At 36.0% G+C, this 22,632-nt stretch overlaps 1 protein-coding gene across 2 annotated transcripts in view; it reads left to right on the top strand.

Annotated features, from left to right (window-relative positions):
- HOMER1 (homer scaffold protein 1) overlaps window positions 1–22,632 on the top strand; it is a 135,374-nt gene that overhangs the window by 68,483 nt on the left and 44,259 nt on the right. For both annotated transcript variants that reach the window (XM_047778177.1, XM_047778176.1), the window contains exon 5: window positions 2,601–2,740. In XM_047778177.1, the coding sequence (XP_047634133.1) occupies window positions 2,601–2,740 (140 nt within the window). The remainder of the gene's footprint in view (window positions 1–2,600; window positions 2,741–22,632) is intronic.

Raw genomic sequence — 22,632 nt, 5'->3', positions numbered from 1 at the left:
TTTTTTTCTTTAAACATTTTCTATAGAAGTGGCTAGCCATATTAGTTTAGGAATCTCTTTTTTAAAAAAATTACCCTCTTTTTTCAAAAGTTTATGGTGTAACAAATATACCTCCATGCTTTCTTTTTTTGTGTGGGGTTTTTTTCAGCCTCGCCTGCGGCATGAGAAGTTTCTGGGCCAGGGATTGAACCCACACCACAACAGCAAACAGAACCACTGCAGTGACAATACCAGATCCTTAAGCCACTGAGCCACAAGGGAACTTGCATGCTTTTTATTTTGATGTTTGATTTAAAGGTATAAAATGTTGGTTTTATCAAGATTAGAGATTTTAAGGAATAACTAAAGTTGAATGTTAGGAAACCAAGCATAATTTAAATTAAAAAACTAGATATTTGGAATATGTTAAATAAAACAAGTTTCACAGTGCTATTTTTAGCATACATAAAATTTCCAGAAAGTTTCACACAATGCTTTTGGCTACCTGTGGGGTAGCTGGAATAGTTGAGGGCAGAGGAGTTTCATTTCCCTTAGGTACTCTTGGAACTCTTTCTTGTTCTCATGAGCACATATTAATTTTATTTTTTAAACTCCTTAAAAAATCACGCTTTGGGCTTTTTGTTTTCATTTTAAGTATGATGTTAAGGGTAACTTAAAAATGCATTTTGTCCAATATAGCTGATATTCGAGCTTTTGGAGGAAAAGCTGGCTGTGTTGAGATACAGGAATTGTTGCAACCTCCATCCCTTTCTCCCTTCTCTCCTTAGCTTGCCTCTGAGAAGGTCTGGCCTCACTAGAATCAACAGTTCTAACCTCCCCAACACCCTATGCATCTTAACTCTTATTTTACCCCAGGAGGTGATAAGAACCAGGAATCAAACTTTTGATATGGTCCTCTTCCTCTCTCTTTTAATCCTCGTCTGCTTTTATCCTCACACTCAGATCAATGGATTCTGGCAAATCCTTAGTTACTAATCCTATTGAAGCCCTTTCAGGATACCAAGGTGCTTTGTCTCTGTTATCCTTTCCACTGAATCAGGTCTTGACCAGCTTACTGTTTAGTTGCTTGTTCAGTCAACCTTGATTATTTTCGTTTGGTTTGGTCTTTCTTGGAGAAAAATTTTCCTGATTTATGGAAACCAAATATGAATGCCTCATGGTTTCTTACTGCCTGCTTAAACTTTTTCTGGGTAATTAATATGGTCCATAGTGGATCTTGAAATATTCATTTTGGATACTGTCCCCTAGTAGGATTTGACTGCTGTAAAACAATTTCATGTTGTCACTCAATGCTACAAACTACTAAGTCATTGGCTCTCAGTTAATAGAAACAATACGTCTGAAAGAATGGTTTAAAAAGAATGAACTTAAAGGTCAAACTGGAGGTTCCATTTACATAATCGAAAAAAGTGATAATATGGAATCAAGAAGTAGCCTTTTGATCTTTAATAGCTTGTGGAATTTGTAACATTATGGTTCTATTCGTTAACATATTTAAATGTGAAGTAAAACACAGTACTATAAAACCAGAAGCCTTAGAAAAGAAAGTTGGTCTCACCACATTAATATTTTCTATATTTCTTCCTAGTGCTTCTTCATGTGTAATACTTTTTTATAGAGTACGTAAATTATCATAAGCTAGATACCTTCTTTTATTGTCCTTTTTTCTAGTTGTAAGCACTTTCCTGTATTACACATATTCTTGTTTTTATTTGAGGAAATCTTATGTTCTTTCGAGTTGACAAATCATGACCGTACTCAGCCACTCCCCTGTTAAACACTGATGTTTTCATTTTCTTCCCTAGCCTAGCCATTTCAGTTGTGGTTTTATTGGCCAGAGATTGCAAGGGGTCCACCAAGCTGCTCTTAAACAGTCTGGTGCTAGGACTTCCTCTGGTTCACAAGTTTATCAGATGATTCCTCATTCTGATTTCTGGCAGTCAGAAGAATGCCAACATGAGCTTCATTTTAAATTCTATCTATTCTCCACTGGGTTAATTTAAACTTACCTTGATAGAAATAAGAAAGGAAATTCTGTGAAGAGAAATATAACTATCAGGCAAGAAAAGTTGAAATACACTAATAACATCATTATATGTAATATATTATAAAAATATTTGATTACTTTCTAAATGACTCCTGAAATTGAAAAGTATGGCAAATAAAAAAAATTAAGACTTTTTGAAGATTTCTTTCTCTTTCCCTTCCTACCCTCCCAAATAAAAAATAAGATCTTCTTGTATTTTTGATTCATCTCCTTTTTCTTAAGTAATTATTTGAATATATTTTATTCCAACCAATTAATTGCCGTATAAACCTAAAAGTTTTTGTTCTTTGAAACTACATTTATAAATTGTGTTATGTTTGCATTTTTAAATTGTATAGTTTCAGCTCATTTTCTTGTGAGTTGTTTTGCTTTAAATTTTTTCTCCTTCAAATTTCATTCTTTAAATAAGTCTTTGACTCAGGTTTGAATTGAAATATAACCATATGTCAAAAATAAGCCTACATCAGGGTCAGTTTTAACTTTTAGATGATCTTATGTATTTTAACAAAAGTATAACTTTTTTTTATCCCTACTTCCCCTTCTTTTTTTAAAGGAATCAGCAGGCGGGGATCTTCAGTCTCCTTTAACGCCAGAAAGTATCAATGGGACAGATGATGAAAGAACACCTGATGTGACTCAGAATTCAGAGCCAAGGCCTGAACCAACTCAGAATGCATTGCCATTTTCACATAGGTACAGATTCAATTCAATCATCATGATTAAGTAAAATATGTAGATATGGAAACTTACTTGGTGTTAGATAAATCTTGCGAAGTTACAACCCTAGTGAAAAATCCAGGTCAGATTTTTTTTTAAACTGTTAACCTCAGGAGAGTTTTAATAATTTATAGTTTATAGTTGCCCAGATGGCCTGAAATAAACATTTCTATTATCTTTGTAGGAAAAGGGCTGTTGACCGAATCACAGTACAAATCGTTTTTCAGGGAAACAAAATGTCATTACAAATCTCTTTTACTTATTCTTAACCCAGCACCTAAAAGGCCCTCTTTGTTCACCTGGTTTCCATTTTCACGTATGTTTTTGAGGGCTATAATTTTTTTTAAGTAGGCTTCCTACTCTGAAATTAAGCTTCTCCATACTGTTAGAGGTGATCTCATTGTATGATTTGAAAGAAGGATACAAGTTACTGGAGTAACTTCTAGCATGGACCTGTTAATGCTAATGTCAGATTTATTTTTGCACACCAACTAACAGGAGATACATCTTCACATGCTTCTGAATTTTAAAGAATTTGATACTTTAAAAAGATGCAGTTTATCCTAAATGTGTTCCAAAGCAGTTACATTGATTATTGTCCATATTGTGGTATTGTTAGGATATAAGGAGTTCTATGAAACTGCAATATTGCAAATGTAAACAAATATGTCAGTTGTTGTCTTAAAGGTAATTTTTATCCTTCTTTGGAAACTTTTGACCTAGGCAGCTGTAGCTAAAATTGAGAAAACAGTTTTCCTTTGTTATGCATCTCTTTTTGGACCAGTTCAAAAAAATCAAATTCTTTAGCATTTTCAGAAGAATTGTGAAATGATACATTCCAAACCTTTTTTTGTGAGGATTTTAATTTTGATTGAATTGGTTGAATATTAGGGGCACAGAACTAAACTTATTAGACACTAACATTGAGGGACCTCATAGTGAGACTGAGGGAGAAGAAATTAGTTAAGTTTTTTTAGGAATGAATGGGGGGGAACTCTTTGACTATAAGGCTATTCTAGTTCCTTAAAATGCCAATAATTTTGCATAAAATGGCAAATTTTGAAATTATCATAGAGTTCATACTTTAACTGTTGTAGTATAAATATATTATCTTTTCTATAGCTATAAATGACCGAACACAAACATTTTTGGTTCCTCCAATCTCAAGGCTATATATTTACATTGCTTTGTAAACCTAACTGGTTTTTAAAAGACACAGTTACTGTTAAAGAGCAATGTGATTCATTTGCACTTTAAAAAATATTTATGCTGGGGAAGGAAAATTTTCTTTCCTATTAAACATATCCAATTAATAAATAGAAGTAACTGCACTGAACATAATTATAAACTTGATTGCTTTGACTGACCCTTAAACAAGACATGTGCATTGAATCCTGTAGCATTAAAAAATAAGAACTTTTGTATTTATCATTTGTAAAAGCTATTTCTAGTTGGTGCACCTCAAATTTTCTGAGTGTTATTTTGCTGATCTTAGTATTTGGAGTTATTAACTGCAGTTGGTCATCTATTGATTTTCTGTTCTTGGGAGTCAAATAGGAATTATTTACTTTGATGTCAAGATATAGCTTCTTTGACTACTGGAATATATAGATTAGCCAAGGAGATATTTGAGTTCCGAAAATTTAGCAAGTCAGTTTAAGCTTTTAATTATATTAAAGGTGTTATATAATTTTAGTTTTCATATTATTTAAAAAATAGCTTACTCTCTGAACTTGTTTTGATTTCATATCAGTCAGTATTAAATGAATGGTCACCTAGTTACTTGACTGAAATCAAGATTTCTACCTGAAAGACAGAGTATTTTATAGCTAATGTCAAAATATCAGTTCGAGGAGACCACAGAGATGGCATAATCTAGGATTTTTCACACTGTAATGATTTGAAACCAACTAGGTTTATTCATGGCATTCTGAAAAATGAACTAGAATAAAATTAAATAGGAAGCACCAGAATAAAACCCACATTAAAGGCAGAAACTGTGTTTCACTAACATACATATTTAATGTGTGTGCTGGCTTATAGGGTAAAACATCAGTGTTCAGCACCTGAGGAGACTAATTCCCAGAAGTTAGATGATTTGTTCTAGGTCACATAATTCTCTATAACAACTTTAGGACTACAGCTCAGCTCTTTTGATCTGGTATATACTCTCAGTTAGCTAATGGTGCATTTTAGTCACATCCCCAAAACAAGCACATGGTTGTGTCAGGAAGTTAATAACTGTTCCTATTTTAGGAGAACTATGTAGAAATAAGATCAGTGTGCATAAATTAGAGACACAAATATTAAAATCATTTCTATTTAAATCTGAAACTCAGAAATGTTTAAACTTGAGAAACTATCCTTTTTTCCCCATGGCAATGAAAACATTTAAAATCCATGTTTTTAAGGTTTATTTATACCATTTACTTTTGCCTTTCTTCCTTGGTACTTATTTCAACAAAAAAAGAATGAATAGCAAAAAAGATATTTTGCAGTACTCCTCTGCGCTGGTTAATACCATTTTCCTGCTAAATTAGGAGTGAAATCCCTAGAATATCTATGTGATCTTGGTTTTTTTTTTTCTTTTAAAGGTGGAAGGATAAAAGGAAGGAACAGTGACCTAGTCAGTCAAGTTAATTAAGAGTTGATTGTAGTAATAGCTCCATAGCAAGCCAGCTTGGGCTTTTCTTAAAATTCAAATTTTATACCTAAATTTTATTAATTCATTAATTGATATACCAGAAGAAGGCACTTATTTTCATTTTGTCCTGAAAACTTTAGTAACATTTTTATAGTTTATTTACTCTCTATAAGCTTTGTTTATTTTTTTATTTTTCAAAGTATTACTTTCCCTTAAAAAGAAAAGGAAGATTTTTTTGTTAGTCTTTAAACTTACATAAATGTTCATGTGTATTTAAAAAAGAATGCTATAATGCACTCCTGTGAACACATTTCCCCACTTCAACAGTTAGGAAAAAACAGCCAATCTTGTTTCATTTCTCATCCTACCCACTCTTCCACTTTTGTATGATTTTTAAAGCAAATCCCAAACATGAAAGTTCATTCATAAATACTTTTTAAAATTACTTTTGGACTTTTAAAAAACTTATTTATTAAGCTAGTAAAACTTTATATTCTATGTAATTCACTGGCATTATAGAGTTACCTTTATTCTTTTCTTTGATTTTTAAAAATTATGCTGCTAAACTAAATTTTAAACATATGGGCTACTCAGTACTCCTTAGTCAAGCGCTATAGTAGTGTTTTGTGTCCTTAGCATAAACTATGCAAAAACATTCTCATTGACTAAGTTTCAATAACTTAACACTTTTTTTTAGTGCTTTTATTTAAATGCTTTTAAAAGTCTAGGGATATATACAATAGAAAGATTGGGAGGATAAAATGTTTACTAATTTCTTTGGGGAAATGGTATTAAATTTTATCTAAATTGCAATTTTTTCTTTAAAATTAATTTTTTGGAGTTCCCTGGTAGCCTGGTGGTTAAAGGATCCAGCATTGTCACCACTGAGGCTTGGGTCACTGCTGTGGCGTGGGTTTGATGCCTGGCCCGGGAACTTCCACATGCTGCAGGTGGGGCCAAAAATGATAATACTTTTTTAACCTAAATGGTAATATCCTTTTGGGACTGAGCAGGTATGTACTCTGAGCCACTAAAGCGTCCAGGGCATCATTTGAGACTTTAGTTTTAGATTAGCCATAGGGCTGACTCTTGAACAACACAGATTTGAACTGTGATTGTCTGCTTATTTGTGGATTTCTTTTGACAGTAAGTATTATAGTACTGTCTGATCTGCAGTGGGTTGAATTCATGGATGTGGAACCATGGATATGGAGAACCAGCTGTAAAGTTATGCATGGTTTTTTGACTGCACAAAGAGTCAGCTCCCTAACCCTCTGCATTGTTCAAGGGTCAACTGTAAATTAAATAAAATAATTCCTATATGCTAGCATATGTAAATGGGGGAAGGTTTTGTTCTCTCATTCCAGGGAGGAGGTGTTTGCTTCATAGTATCAACTGTATAGTATTCTGGAATTTACATTTGTGATTTCTTAATAAACTCTGCAGCTTTAAAAAAAAGATTTAAAGCTATCTAAAATCCTCTTGGAAATAGTTAATGTCATAATATCCCAGTGTTGTGAGAATGTCATACTGAAATGTAATCCTGAAAACTGAAACTTTTTATTTTGTTCATTGTAAATTTATGATCCTCAGGTGTACAGTAATATGTTGACAAATAACTGCTTATATATTTTTGAGAGTTGAGAGCAGATAGATATATACAGCAGTAGTTCATGAAGCTATTTTTGTACTGATAAATTTTAACAACAATTTGATTACCTTAATGGAGAATAGGCTATTTTGAGCACCAATTATATTTAAATTCTTCTAATGTTTAGATAATGTATTCTCATGGTGCTGCTAGAATTTATGCGTTTTGGGGGTACTGCATGCATCTTCTATTCTGTAAAGAAATTTTTCTGCCATTCTGTGTGTTTCCAACAGGTATTCATTAAAGGATGTATGGAGAAACATTACTCCATAGTATATTGCTTTTGCTTTAAATCAGTATAACTAGTTTTACCATAATCTGGGTGGGTTCAGTCCATTTGTGTTAAGTAAATTTCTTAATTTATTATCAGAGTTTCCCAAAGCCACTACTTTAACATTTTGCCTAGGGGAGTTCCCATTGTATCTCAGCGGGATAAGAACCCAACATAGTGTCCATGAGGATGTGGATTCAGGCTCTGGCATTGCTAAGTGGGTTTAGGGTCTGGTATTGCCGCAAACTGCATCCAGCATTGCTGTGGTGTAGGCTGGCAGCTGCAGCTCCAATTCAATCCCTAGTCTGGGAACTTCCTCATGTTGCAGTTGCAGCTGTAACAAGAAAAACAAACTGTGACTAGGGATTTTTGTATAATTGCAAAACGTAGTTTCATTGAAAATTTTACACACATGTTTTAGTTACATGTTAAAAAAACAAAGTGTTTTATCTTGAATCAGATACATCTTGTACTTACTTTGAAGATGATACAAGCAGGAAAAAACCTGTATGACTGTTAAGAGCTCTGGGGTACTATATTCTCCATAGCAGTGCCATTTGTCTCACTTTTTTTATAGATGGTAAGCAAAACTTTTTTAAGATTATAGTTAAGAACTAAAATAGAAATAATTTCTATCGATAACTCTTGTTTGGATAAAACTGTATAAAGCTGGGACTTGATATCACAGGAAGCACTTCATTGTTGATAAACTTGCAAATGTAAAATTGAATTTGTAGGATATTTGTAGAATTTGTAGTATTCCCCTTTTTGTTACAACTAAAATTGTCTTCAATATTGTTATTCTTATACCATAGAACCTCCGAAATTAGAAATAGTTTTTTAAAAAATTAATTCAAAGGTTGAAACAGTTTGTGAGAGATCACAGTGCAACAATTTGGAGAGTTCAGAATTTCCTTTACCATAATGCTGAACAGATAGCATTTTATAAGAGGTGCTATGGTAATTTGGCAGTATGTATATAGGTCTGCACTTTCTAGGAACTAAGAACTAATTGATGTATTTTAAAACAAGATGCACTAAAAAATAATTGACTAAGAGTATTTACTTTATTAGCTTTTTATATATGTATACTTAAATTTCCTATCTAAATTTTTTAAAAACCAACCTCTGTTCTATTTTAATGTCCTCTAAAAGAAGAAAATATAGAAATTTGCTGAAGCATTTTGTCAGGAAGTATCACTTAATATAGGTTATTTGCAAGAAGAAAAATACTATTCATGTGAGATAACGACATTACTAACCCACCTCCAGTAGAGATTGGTCCCTTTCTCTTCTTCTCTTCTGCCTTACCATTGTAATGGAAGAATTTTCATCAATCCATCCCTGGTGATTGTTAGTTTCTGTTTTCAGGATGTCCATCTTGGAGTTAGGGGTATTTTCATTCACGGTAGAGCAGATTGATTTTAGATTTATCTCTTCCCTGTGGAGGGCTTTTAAAAATTCCCTTTTCCCCTTCATTTCTGTTCTTTGAAGACCATACTGGGGATTCCACTGGAAAGGAGATGTATGATAAGGACAGTTCTAATCTAGGATTAGGGAAAAAGTCCTTCGGATTTGGCTTTCTGTCTTTCTCCTTAATAGAATAGTAGGAGACAAAATGAAGGTATGAATGTAGGCAGAGGCCAAGCAAGCCACATAACTGTATGAAATTTGTGGTGACAGTATGGAATTGTGAAGTGTTTGGTAAGGTGAAATGTGGAAGGTTCCTCCAAAGATACTGAAGTTTTTTAAAAAAAATTAAGTCCAGATAGAGAGATGAGGATTATATGACCCATCTGCTTTCTGGTCTGGACTTTCAAAAGGAATCTTTGTGATTTATATACGGTTTAGCCCCAAGTAAAGAAGTTAAGCAAATTCCCAGCTAGTAATGTTCATTGTCATAATTCCCTTATAAATTCATGGTAGTGGCATTTGGGAGGATATGATTTGGAGATTTGAAATCTGGGATATTTGCTCTTTCATGACCTGCTATTCTGATAACTGTTATTAGTCCTCTCATACACAAAAATCTGACCATGTCACTTTTCTCCTTGAAATATTTCAGTGGCATGATGTAGGTGGACCAATCCATGGTCATCAAATGAGGCTTCCCCAGTGTCATCACTTTGTGATTCTGTGGTAGTTACTTGCAATTGCTTGTAGTCCTCCACTTACAGCCAAGCAACCATATTATTGCTTATCTGAAAGTCTTTGCCCTCTAGTTTTTGGAATGTTCTCCCTTCTTTTTAGAGTGGTTGTGTGCACATGCATTCGCAGACATGATCTATACTTCCTTGCACCCCACTTGTGTCTCTAATCTGATCACCAACAACTGAACCTCTATGCATCCTTACAAGCTTCAGCATCATCTCCTCCAGTAAGCTCTCTCTTGTGTCCTCAGACTGAATTATTTGTCTCCTCTGTTAAATCCCTGTTGCCTCCAAACTGACATATACAGGTTAATGTTAGCATCTTACTCTCTCCTGGGACAAGGATTTTTAATTCTTTTGTATCACTGGTCCTTACTACAGTAGACATTCATTAAACATAAGAAAGAAACAGTTTCCCTCACAGAAATCGAGTAACTCCTCTGAATGCCCTAGGTGTGTGCTTCAGTCAGCCAAAATCATACCTACAGGTTCATAAGACCTTGAGGCCAAAATATAATATGTTATATACTTTGAAAAGCAGTCATTCTTGGAGTTCCCAGTGTGGGCTCAGCAGGCTGAGGACCCAGCATTGTTTCTATAAGGATCACTGGCCTCAATCAGTGGGTTAAGGATCTGGCATTACTGTAAGCAGTGACATAGGTCACATATGTGGCTTGGATCCCATGTTGGTGTGGCTGCGGTTTAGGCTGGCAGCTGCAGCTCCAACTCTACCCCTAACTTGGGAACTTCCATACGATGCAGATGTGGCCATAAAAGAAATTTTAAAAAAATGAAAGAAAAGGGAAGGGAAGAAAATGAAGGAAAGAAAGAAAAGAAAAAAAGAAAGAAAGAAAAGAAAAGAAAAAAAAGAAAAGGAAGGAAAGAAAAGAAAGAAAATTACTCTAATTAAATACTGAGTCAACTGACTACTTTATCTTCAAAATTTCGTTGTTTGTATAAACAATTTTTTTTTTTTTTTTTGCTTTTTAGGGCCACTCCTGCGGCATATGGAAGTTCCCAGGCTAGGGGTCTAATCGGAGCTACAGCTGCCGGCCTGCGCCACAGCAATGCCAGATCCAAGCCAGGTCTGTGACCTACACCACAGCTCGAGGCAGTGCTGGATCCTTAACCCACTGAGTGAGGCCAGGAATCAAACCTGCAACCTCACGGTTCCTAGTCGGATTCATTTCCGCTGTGCCACCACGGGAACTCCCTGTATAAAGAAATTTTAAAGATAGTTTTATTAATAAACAATGTTAAGTACCTAAATAATGTGAAAGATGCTAAAATGTGTTTTCATTTTAATAGAATCACTTTTCATCTTTTTCTTGAAGATAATTTTTCTTTTTATTTCAAAAGCAGTACAGGGTAATTTAGTGATGTATAGTCACGAAATTAGGCAGTATTTATATTCTGTGTTTTTAAAACCATTGTAACCAAACTGTTTTTAAAAATTTCATCTCTCGGAGTTCCTGTCGTGGCGCAGTGGTTAACGAATCCGACTAGGAACCATGAGGTTGCGGGTTCGGTCCCTGCCCTTGCTCAGTGGGTTAACGATCCGGCGTTGCCGTGAGCTGTGGTGTAGGTTGCAGACACGGCTCGGATCCTGTGTGGCTGTGGCTCTGGCGTAGGCCAGTGGCTACAGCTCCGATTGGACCCCTAGCCTGGGAACCTCCATATGCCGTGGGAGCGGCCCAAGAAATAGCAACAACAACAACAACAAAAAGACAAAAAGAAAAAAGAAAAAAAAAATTTCATCTCTTAAAAAGCTCTGAGTTCCCTTCATGGCTCAGCAGTTAATGAATCCGATTAGGATCCATGAGGCTACAGGTTCAATCCCTGGCCTCAGTCAGTGGGTTAAGGATCTGGCATTGCCATGAGCTGTGGTGTAGGTCACAGACACGGCTTGGATCTGGCATTGCAGTGGGTGTGGTGTGGCCAGCAGCTGTGGCGTGTCCAGCAGCTGTAGCTCCAATTCGACCTCTAGCCTAAGAACTTCCATATGCCACAATGCAGCCCTAAAAAGCAAAAAACAAAACCAACCAGCCAATAAACAAAAAAACATTCAGCACAAGTGCTTATTATGTGACTCAAAGAACTGCATTAAGGGACTATGGATTTTTTAAAATTGAGAGTTGTACTATGTATATTGGGCAGAAGTAGAGCCGGGAGCCAGTGCTTTGCTTTGTGAGATAACACATCAGCCTCCCATTTCACATAGAAATAAGTTGACAGTTAATTCACTGAGACATACTGAAAATAGTCCTGTTTCCAGACTACCTTCCTTGAAGAGTGTGTAAAATGTAAATACGATTAAATAGTTTGGCTGTTTAGATGAGCCATATTTTCAGTGCAGACAGAATAGTTAATTTTTATGACTGGTCTAAATTGAAGTCTAAATGTTATTAGAACTTTGGAGATAAAAGGAATTTCCACTGCTAAAGAGTCCTGCCGCATGATTTTACAGAAACGGAAACAATTCCAGGGAAGGGGTATTAAGCCTCACTATTTGCTGAAGGCTAGAGTAGACCAGAGAGGACTCCAGTCAGTGATCATTAGGCTCCATCCTGGTGGTAGCAGCTCTCCTGCTCAACTCCAATAGCTTTTGTTTTCTGTGACACTTTTCAGATACTCATTGTCTCATTTTTTAAAAAATTTATTTATTTTTGTCTTTTGTCTTTTTAGGGCCACACCCAAGGCATATGGAGGTTCCCGGGCTAGGGGCCTAATCGGAGCTACAGCTGCTGGCCTATGCCATAGCAGCACCAGATCTGAGCTGTGTGACCCACCACAGCTCATGGCAATGCCGGATCCTTAACCCACTGAGGAATGCCAGGGAACGAACTCGCAACCTCATGGTTCCTACTCAGATTTGTTTCCACTGCGCCACGATGGGAACTCCCAATTGTCTCATTTTGTAAAGTCATTATTCAACACATATTTACTACCACTTGATAAATCCCCCTGCTAGAGTCTTAGCTTCTGGCTGAGGCTCGTTGGTACACCAATACTGTTTCTAGTTAAGATAAAGGAATAAATGTGTTGTGTGAAAAAATCTATATATCTGCTTTTCCTGTCACTGAGATGATAGAAAGAGGTAAATAAGTTGGTGCAGCTTGATCATTAGCATCAAAAATATACCATATACTGGGCAGGGCTAACAAAGATACCAATATGAAGCATAATTAGTTTACCTTTTTAATTCTAACAGAGTCTACTTAGCTATTAATATTCCCATTAATATTGTTAATAGCAGTTTTATTGGGATATCATTCACATACTTAGAAAATTCACCTATTTAAAGTGTATAATTCAGGGAGTTCCTGTCATGGCTCAGTGGTTAATGAATCCGACTAGGAACCATGAGGTTTCTGGTTTGATCCCCGGCCTTGCTCAGTGGGTTAAGGATCCGGCATTGCCGTGAGCTGTGGTATAGGTCGCAGACGCAGCTTGGATCCCGTCTTGCTGTGTCTCTGGCATAGGTCGGCAGCTACAGCTCTGATTGGACCCCTAGCCTGAGAACTTCCATGTGCCGTGGGTGCAGCCCTAAAAAGACAAAAAATAAATAGATAAATAAAAATAAAGTGTATGTTTCATTGATTTGGGGCATATTCACAGAGTTGTGCAACCATCACCTCAATTTGAGAACACTTTCATTACCTCCCCCCAAAACCCTGTACCCATTTGTGGTCACTTCCCTCTTCCACTTCACACACTTCCCACCTCCCCCTACTAATCTTCTTTCTTTCTCTGTAGATTTGTCTGTCCTGGACATTGTATATAAATAAAATCATATAATTTGTGGTCTTTTATAACTGGATTGTTTTATGTAGTGTGTGTTTTCAAGGTTTATCCATGTTTTGGAATGTGTCAATACTTTGTTTTCTTTTATTGCTAAAGGACATTCTTTTAACCCACTCACTAGTTGATAGACAATTTGTTTCCACTTTCTGGAAGTTCCATCATTGTAATGAAAAATGCTCGGTGAGCATTTCTATATGAGTTTTTGTATGGATGTATGTTTTTAATTCTCCAAGTTTTTACATAGAAGTAGAATTGTTGTCATATGATAATTCTGTTTAAACTTTGGGATGAACTGTTAGACTGTTTTGCAAAGCAACTGCACCACTTAAAAAAATTATTATAGTTTATTTACAATGTTCTGTCAATTTCTGCTGTATAGCAAAGTGACCCAGTTATGTATAAGTTCTTTTTCTCATATTATCTTCCATCATGATCCATCACAAGTGATTGAATATAGTTCCCTGTGCTATACAGCAGGACCTCATTGCTTATCCACTCCAAATGCAGTAGTTTGCATCTACTCACCCCAAACTCCCAGTTCATTCCACTGCCTCCACCTCCTCATTGGCAACCCATGTCTGTTTTCCATGTCTATGTGTTTGTTTCTTTTCGTTTGTGCCATATTTTATTCATTCCACATACAAGTGATATCATACGGTATTTGTCTTTCTCTTTGACTTACATCTCTTGGTATGAGAATCTCTAGTTCCATCCATGTTGCTGTACATGGCATTCTTTTGTTCTTTTTTATAGCTGAGTGGTATTCCATTGTGTATATTACCACATCTTCTTAATCCATTCATCTGTCGATGGACATTTAGGTTGTTTCCCTGTCTTGACTCTTGTGAATAGTGTTGCAATGAACATAGGGGTGCATGTATCTTTTTTAATGAAAGTTTTGTCTGGATATATGCCCAGGAAGGGGATTGCTGGATCATATGGTAATTCTATATTTAGTTTTCGGAGGTACCTCCATAATGTTTTTTGTAATGTGGTTTTTTCAATTTATATTCCCACCAACAGTGTGGGAGGGTTCCCTTTTATCCACACCCTCTCCAGCTTTTTTAGTTTGTAGGCTCATTAATGATAACCCTTCTGACTGGTGTGAGATGGTACCTCATTGTAGTTTTGATTTGCGTTTCTCTAGTAATTAGTGATGTTGAACATTTTTTCATGTGCCTGTTAGCCATCTAAATGTCTTCTTTGGAGAAAGGTCTATTTAGGTCTTTTTCAGTTGGGTTGTTTATATTTTGCTGTTGAGTTCTATAAGTTGTTCGTATATTTTTGAGACTGAGCCCTTGTCAGTTGCATCATTTGCAATTATTTTCTCCCATTCCATAGGTCGTCTTTTTTTTTTTTTTTTTTTATGGTTTCCTTTGCTGAGCTGCACCATTTTAAATTTCCACCAGTGGTATGTAAGTGTTCCAGTTTCTCCACATCATCGTCAACACTTGTTATTATCTGTCTCTTTTATTCTAGCCATCCTAGTAGGTATGAAGTGGTATCTCACTGCAGTTTTGAGTGTATTTCCTTGATGGCTAATGTTGGGCTTATTTTCATATGCTTATTGGCTGCTTGTGTACCTTCTTTGGAGAAATGACTATTTAGATCCTTTGCCCGTTTTTAACTGGGTCATTTGTCTCTTCTTTGTTGAGTTGTCAATCTGTATATTCTGGATATTAACTGCTTATCAGGTAAATGACTCACAGATATATTCTCCAATTCCATGGGTTATCTTTTCACCTTGATGGTGTCCTTTGCAACACAAAAGTTGTTTTTGTTTTTGTTTTGTCTTTTTGCTATTTCTTGGGCCGCTCCAGCAGCATGTTCCCAGGCTAGGGGTCCAATCGGCCTACACCAGAGCCACAGCAACGCGGGATCTGAACCGCATCTGCAACCTACACCACAGCTCACGGCAATGCCGGATCGTTAACCCACTGAGCAAGGGCAGGGCCTGAACCCTCAACCTCATGGTTCCTAGTCAGATTCGTTAACCACTGTGCCACAACAGGAACTCCCAAAAGTTGTTGATTTTAAGTCCCATTTACATTTATCTTTTTTTCCCTCCTTTGTTGCTTGTGCTTTTTGTGTCCTATATAAGAAACCATTGCCTGATCTGTGGTCACAAAGATTTACACCTGTGTTTTCTGCTGAGCGTTCTATAGTTATCATTCTTATATTTAGCTATGGGCCATTTTGAGTATTTTTGTATATAGTGTCAAAGAGAGGCCCACCTTTATTCTTGTGCATGTGGATATCCAGTTGTCCCAGTACCATTTGTTGAAAAGACCGTTGTTGTTGTTTTTTTTTTTTTTCTGTTGAATTATTTAGGCATTCTTGTCAAAAATCACTTGACCATAAATGTGAGGCTTTATTTCTGAACTCTCAATTCTATCTCACTAGTCTATCCTCATGCCATTCTTTATTATGGTAGACTTCTAGTAAGTTTTTTTAAATCTTTTTTTATAAAGTATAGTTGTTTTATAATGTGTGATTTCTAGTAGGTTTTGAAGTTGGGGATGTGAGTTCTCCAATTTTCTTCTTTTCAAGATTGTTCTGACTGTTCTATAAGTTCCTAGAATTCTGTGTGAATTTTTGGAACACTATGTGAATTTCTGCAAGAAAGCCAGTTGGGATTCTGACAAAAGCTGCATTGACTCTGTGGAACAATTTGGATAGCCATCTAATAATGTTAAGTCTGTCAATTCCTAAACATGTGATAGTTTCTCACTTACTTAGTTATTCTTTAATTTCTTTCAACAGTGTTGTTTAGTTTTTAGACAGTAAGTTTTGCACCTTTTTGTTAAATTTGTTCCTAAGTATTCTTTTTGATGCTATTATTAGTGGAATTTTTTTCTTAATTTTATTTCCTAATTGATCATTCCTATATAAATACAATTTATTTTTGCATAGCGATAGTGTATCCTATAAAATTGTTAAACTTATTTATTAGTTGTAATAGTTTTTTAATAGTTTCCTTAGGATTTTCTGTTTACAAAATCATATAATCTGCAAATAGAGATAATTTTACTTCTTACTTTCCATTCTTGATGCCTTTCATTTCATTTTCTTGACCAATTGCTCCGTCTAGAACCTTCACTACAATGTGAATAGAAATGACAAGAGAGGCCATCTCTGTCTTGTTCCCAATCTTAGGGGGAAAGCTTTTAGTCTTCCATTGTTAGGAATCATATTAGCTATGGCTTTTCATAGATACTTTTTGTGAGGCTGAGAAAGTTCTCCTGTATTCCTAGTTTTTTAGTGCTTTTCCTATTAATATTTATTCTGGTTGCTTAATGATTTCTTCTCGTCAGTTGGTAGCTTTAGGAATTTATGCTGTGACAAATATAGCAATATACTTTCTTACACTTACTCCTTAAAAGGTAACTGATAGTTTAAAGGAAAAAAGGACTTGATTTGAGAGGAAGAATTTTTTATGTAGAATTCATCACTAGGCCTCAATTTCCCTATCTAAAAACGTGAAACCTTCCAGTTTCTAGCTTATTATCTCTAAAAATACGTGAAGCAGATTTTATAGAGGGTGGGAATGGGGGTACATTTACTATCTGATTTTATAAGTGATATAGTTGACTTTTTTCTTCATACTTTTTTAATTAAGAAAAAATAATATATATTTAAAAAGAGGAAGAATGTAAATAGTCTTTTAAAGACGATGCTGGATAAATTATAGCTTCAATGAATATGAAGCATGTTCTTGTTAAATATGAATAGAAATACGCATATTAGGTTAGTCATTACAAATAACTCTGATTTCTAGTGTAAATATTACTCTATTAAAGTCTAATCCTGCATTTTTCCTTATTGCATTATAGAAATACCAGCTGATGATTATTTTAAATGATCAGTTATGTGATCAGAATTTGTTTTACACCAGTGGTTCTACTTTGTTTACCATGAAGGGATTGTGTTGCTGGATGCGTATATAAGCAACATAAAGATGTTATAATCTTGCCATGGGACATGTTAAAGCTTGCCTATGCATACAAAGTACAAAATTAAGTCACTGGGTAAATTTAGTCAAAATTGTTTAGTCACAGAGTTCCCATTGTGGCACAGTGAAAATGAATCCTACTAGTATCATGAGGATGCAGGTTTGATCTCTGGCCTCACTCAGTGAGTTAAGGATCCCTTGTTGCTGTGGCGTAGGCCCGAAGCTGTAGCTCCGATTTGACCCCTAGCCTGGAAACACCCATGTGCCGCGGGTGCAGCCCTAAAAAAAAATAAATTAATAATAATAATAATTTGTTTAGTCACATTTATTTGAGGAACCAAAGTTTTTTTTTCTCTTTTTCTTTTTGGCCACACCTGTAGCATAAGAAAGTTCCTGGGCCAGGGATCAAACCCATGTCACCACAGTGACCTGAGCTACAGCAGTTACAACACTGGATCCTTAACCTGCTGAGCCACCAGGGAATTCCAGGGGTATTTGGGGTTTTTTAATTAAAAATTTTTGAGGAGTTCCCGTCGTGGCGCAGTGGTTAACGAATCCGACTAGGAACCATGAGGTTGCGGGTTCAGTCCCTGCCCTTGCTCAGTGGGTTAATGATCCGGCGTTGCCGTGAGCTGTGGTGTAGGTTGCAGACGCGGCTCGGATCCCGCGTTGCTGTGGCTCTGGCATAGGCCGGTGGCTACAGCTCCGATTCAACCCCTAGCCTGGGAACCTCCATATGCCGCGGGAGCGGCCCAAGAAATAGCAACAGCAATAACAACAGCAAAAGACAAAAAAAAAAATTTTTTTTTGAGAGTTCCTGCCATGGCGCAGTGGGTTAAGAATCTAGCTGCAGCACCTCTGGTCACTGCAGAGGTGCAGGTTTTGATCTCTGGCTGAGCATAGTGGGTTAAAAGGACCCTGCATTGCCACAGCTGCAGCTCAGCTTCAGTCCCTTGCCCAGGAACTTCTATATGCTGCAGGTGTGGCCATTTCAAAAAAATTTTTTAAGCAATAAAAATTCTCCGTGATACTTAATGTGAATTATATAGAGATTTAGATAGAGCTTTCCTTCACAACTGCATCTGTAACATGAAGTTAATGGAAAAGCACATTAGCAGAAGTGACTTTAGAAAACATATTCGATCCTTTGGCTTAATAGTGTTTTGTAATTGGATCATTTTAGGGTATGCTTTACTCACAAGCATTAGTATTACAGAGACAGCCTAAAGCCTTTCTGGCTCTATGAAATACTAGATTTTTTTTTTTCCTCTCCAGATAGAATGGATATTAGTAATCTGTTAAATTACATGGAGAACCCTATCATTGGGTGTTATCTGAGGCCATGAACACTGCTGTTGTATAGTAGTCATACTTCTCAGCTCCTTGTAAAAGGTGTAGCTAAGCCATTCCGTCATTATTACTTATTGTTGGAAAGTCTTTGTTTCCATAGTTAGGGGGGTGTACTTTATCTTAGAGGTTTCACAACCCATGCGACCTGATAGGTGTCAGGCCCTGAACTTGTCCTAGACATATATCACATTTTGATGTTTTGAAGAGAAATAGGTATCTTGGGTAGAAACAATAAAGATGAAAAATCACATTCCTAAATGGACTTGATTCTCTTTCCCCCACTTCCTGTTTTAAGAAAAATTTCTGCTTGAACATTTTTTCTTTTTATGGAGAAACTGGACTCCTTACTTGCTTACATCCTGATACCTGCTGGATAGATTCTTTTTTGTTTGTTTGTTTGAAAGTCAAAAAAGATCAGTTCTCCAATTGGGGTTTGGTTTTTGTTTTTTTTTCCTACTGCGGAGACCACCAGTTTTGCTTAGTCGATGGCTTCTGTGGCCACTTTTAGTTTTGGAATGTAGCGAAGTCACCACTCCCCATGGAAGAAGAGGATCTACAGTTCATCCTAATTGAAAAGTTGCAAATAGCCCCTGACCAAGAGAGAGTAACTGACATGGAAGAAACATGACACTTTAAAAAGACCCAATCATCTCAGATCTAACTTTGAAGAGTCAAAAGAACTAGTACCTATAAAGAAGATAATTAACTGTATGAATTCCTGTGTATGCCTAGATAGCATTTAAGAATCTCCGAGTAGGAGAAGAAAAATAAGCTGGCGCGGCATCTTGCATTTTGTTACTTGGGCAAAATCGTATTATTTTTGCTCCACTTAATATTCAGAAGTCTTAAAAGCCATTGATGGAAAAAAAAATTCTGTTTCTTAAAAATCAAAATAGCTATTATTCCTGATAAAGATAGTGGAAAAAACAAGCAACCCGATTTTCCTGGACTTAAAGTAGGACTGGTTCATAGATGCTGTTTCTTTTAAGACTTTAATGTGGCAATTTTCCTACATGTAATCTGATACTTACTTCTTGGTCCATTTCTTTTGTTGTCATATAAGAATACTTAACTCCCCACCTCACAGGGATGTTGTGAGGCAAATTTCAAATGTTCCTAAGAAAAGTGTAGAATTAATAACTATTGACTGTCTCTTTGTTGATAGTTTCCACAGCCATAAGATCTTATTTTAAAATTTACAAGTGCTTTCCTATAGTTATAAATGGATATTAGGTGTATTAAAATGGAAGTGAGGCAATGAAATTATATTTGATTTATCAATGAGCATCCTTGTAAATAATTTTAACGGCATGAAATGTTGCATTGATTTTTTTTTTCAACCAAGAGCTTTTATACAATTATCATTAAAGAAAAGCTAAAGTAAAACTGTCTGGTTTCCCCTTTTATTCAGTTGAGATTTAATTTTGCATATCTCTTAGAGGGATAAAAGGTAACTCATCCATTTCTAATGAATAGAAAATGAAGAATACAATGAAAGAGATATAATTTAAAGGAAAAAATTCACATAGAGATGCCCAGAATTCAGGTTTTGGGTAAAAATCTCCGTTATTAGGTAGAGATGAAATTTTAGTAATGTTTTCATTAAAAATAGGATCACTGTAGGAATAGAGATTTGATAAGCACTTGCTTCACATTACAGCCAAAAGTGAAAATTTGCATTACTAAATAAAGGAAAAATGTTTATTAGCTAAAATTCATGCATAGAAAATTCTTGTTAGCCTGCAGAACTTGATTCATTTATGCAATTTTATTTTCATGACATATTTTGGAAAGTCATTGTATAACATTGTCCCTTCCACATAAATCAACCAACCCAATTTTTGCAAATCAGACTTGGATATAGTGTGTGAATTATCAGATAATGACTCCCCGAGTGAGATTTTTAAATTGCTGTTAAATGTCTAGTTTCAGTTGCTTTGTTCTCATTGTGTATAATATCAAAAGACTAATCAATTCAAAGTTGAATTTATGGACTCAAGGTTCTAATCTGCTATTTGTAAACAAATGACTTAAACATTCTTTTTTAAATTACCATTTTATTTAAATGTTTTATAACATTCTGTATGTTATAAAAATGGGAATGGAGGAGTTCTCTGGTGGTTAGTGGGTTAAGGATCTGGCATTGTCAGTGCAGTGGCTCAGATTGGTGCTGTGGTGCAGGTTCAATCCCTGGCCTGAGAACTTCCACATAGTGCGGGCGCCGCCAAAAACACCAAAAAAGGAAATGGACGTACTCCTTGGTTAAGTGGGTTAGCCTCAAGAAAGTACTTGAAATCAGAATGTTGTACTTTTTATATGCTTCACTTTTTAAAAAACCTCATAGCTTTAGGTGAACCTTGTACACTTCACTTCACCAGAGATTCTACGGCTCCCTAGTGTCATGTATATCACAAAATTCAGTCACTTATGTTGTTTCAGTTGTTAACTTACTTAACTTGTGGAGGGATGGTAACTGTTGAAGGGACCTTTCTTTGGCTAACTAATTTATCTCCGTTTTCAACATGTTCATAATTTGTCCTCATTCAAGCATTTAATGCATACATTCTTATCAGCTACTGATATGAATCATATAAATTGGTTCATAGTGTATTACTCTATCTGGTTTAATACTGATATGTTTGAATTGTGCAGGGAGAATAATATTTTGGATACCCTAAGCTCATATTAATGAGACAAGGAAAATCCCTGTGTAAACAGTGAGCTAGTTTGAGGATAATTATGAAATTATTAATAAATTTTATGTATCAGCATTAATAAACATAAAGCGCCTTTAAAAATAATTCTGAACTTGGTTTCTATTGCCCATATTGTTTTTTTTAACATCAAAAATACCTAATACTGGAGTTCCCGTCGTGGCGCAGTGGTTAACGAATCCGACTAGGAACCATGAGGTTGCGGGTTCGATCCCTGCCCTTGCTCAGTGGGTTAACGATCTGGCATTGCCGTGAGCTGTGGTGTAGGTCACAGATGCGGCTCGGATCCCGCATTGCTGTGGCTCTGGTGTAGGCTGGCAGCTGCAGCTCCAATCAGACCCCTAGGGTGAGAACCTCCATATGCTGCAGGAACGGCCCAAGAAATGGCAAAAAGACAAAAAAAAAAAAAAAAAATTACTGTAAAAAAAAAATCTAATACTGAGAAATCTTTTGATTAAAAAAATTAGAGAAAGTGCTTTCTCTCCCCCTCAAATATGATAGCATCTAATATAATATGTATGTTCTTCTAACCAATCTGTCATTGAAAGCTACTATTAAAGTTGGTGAACATGTGCTTCAGAAGTAATGAAAAAATATAACCACATTAGTCATTACCTTAGCAGTAGTCCTTTTCTAATCTTTAAAACTTAGGGAGTTCCTGTCATGGCTCAGCGGAAACGAATCCAACTAGGAACCATGAGGTTGCGGGTTCGATCCTTGGCTTTGCTCAGTGGGTTAAGGATCTGGCGTTGCCATGAGCTGTGGTGTAGGTTGCAAATGGGGCTCAGATCCATGTTGCTGTGGCAGTGGCGTAGGCCAGCAGCCATAGCTCTGATTGGACCCGTACCATGGGAACCTCCATATGCCATGGGTGTGGCCCTAAAAAGCAAAAAACAAAACAAAACAAAAAAACAACTCAGATTTCTTGTATTTGTGCCCATTTTATTAGGGGAAGAGTTTATACAATACATCCTGAGCCTGATAAAATTCTAGAGAGGATAATTTCCTGGGAGGAAATGTGAATAATATATTGGCATGGTGATCATTTTGTCAGTCTCTAAAAATAAAACACGTTCTTACCATCATATACCTCTCAAAAATAAAAAGGTGAACTTGAGTTCTTTTGGCTGTGCCACTGGTGGTATTCTTTTAGGCAAATTACGACATCACTCTGAGCTGGTTTCCTCATCCATCAAGTAAAAGCAGCGAGGTGGTGGAGGGCTGAGTAATGATTTATGAGACCTTTTCTCTCGATTATCTTAAAGCGATCCTGCCTTTAGTCCAGGAAGTGAGTAAGATACCCTCTTGTGGTGTTCTATACCTGGGTGTGAG

Source organism: Phacochoerus africanus, chromosome 4 (assembly GCF_016906955.1).
Source record: "Phacochoerus africanus isolate WHEZ1 chromosome 4, ROS_Pafr_v1, whole genome shotgun sequence".
NCBI classification, from domain to species: Eukaryota; Metazoa; Chordata; class Mammalia; order Artiodactyla; family Suidae; genus Phacochoerus; species Phacochoerus africanus.
This window is presented reverse-complemented; position numbering and strand designations above follow the sequence as displayed.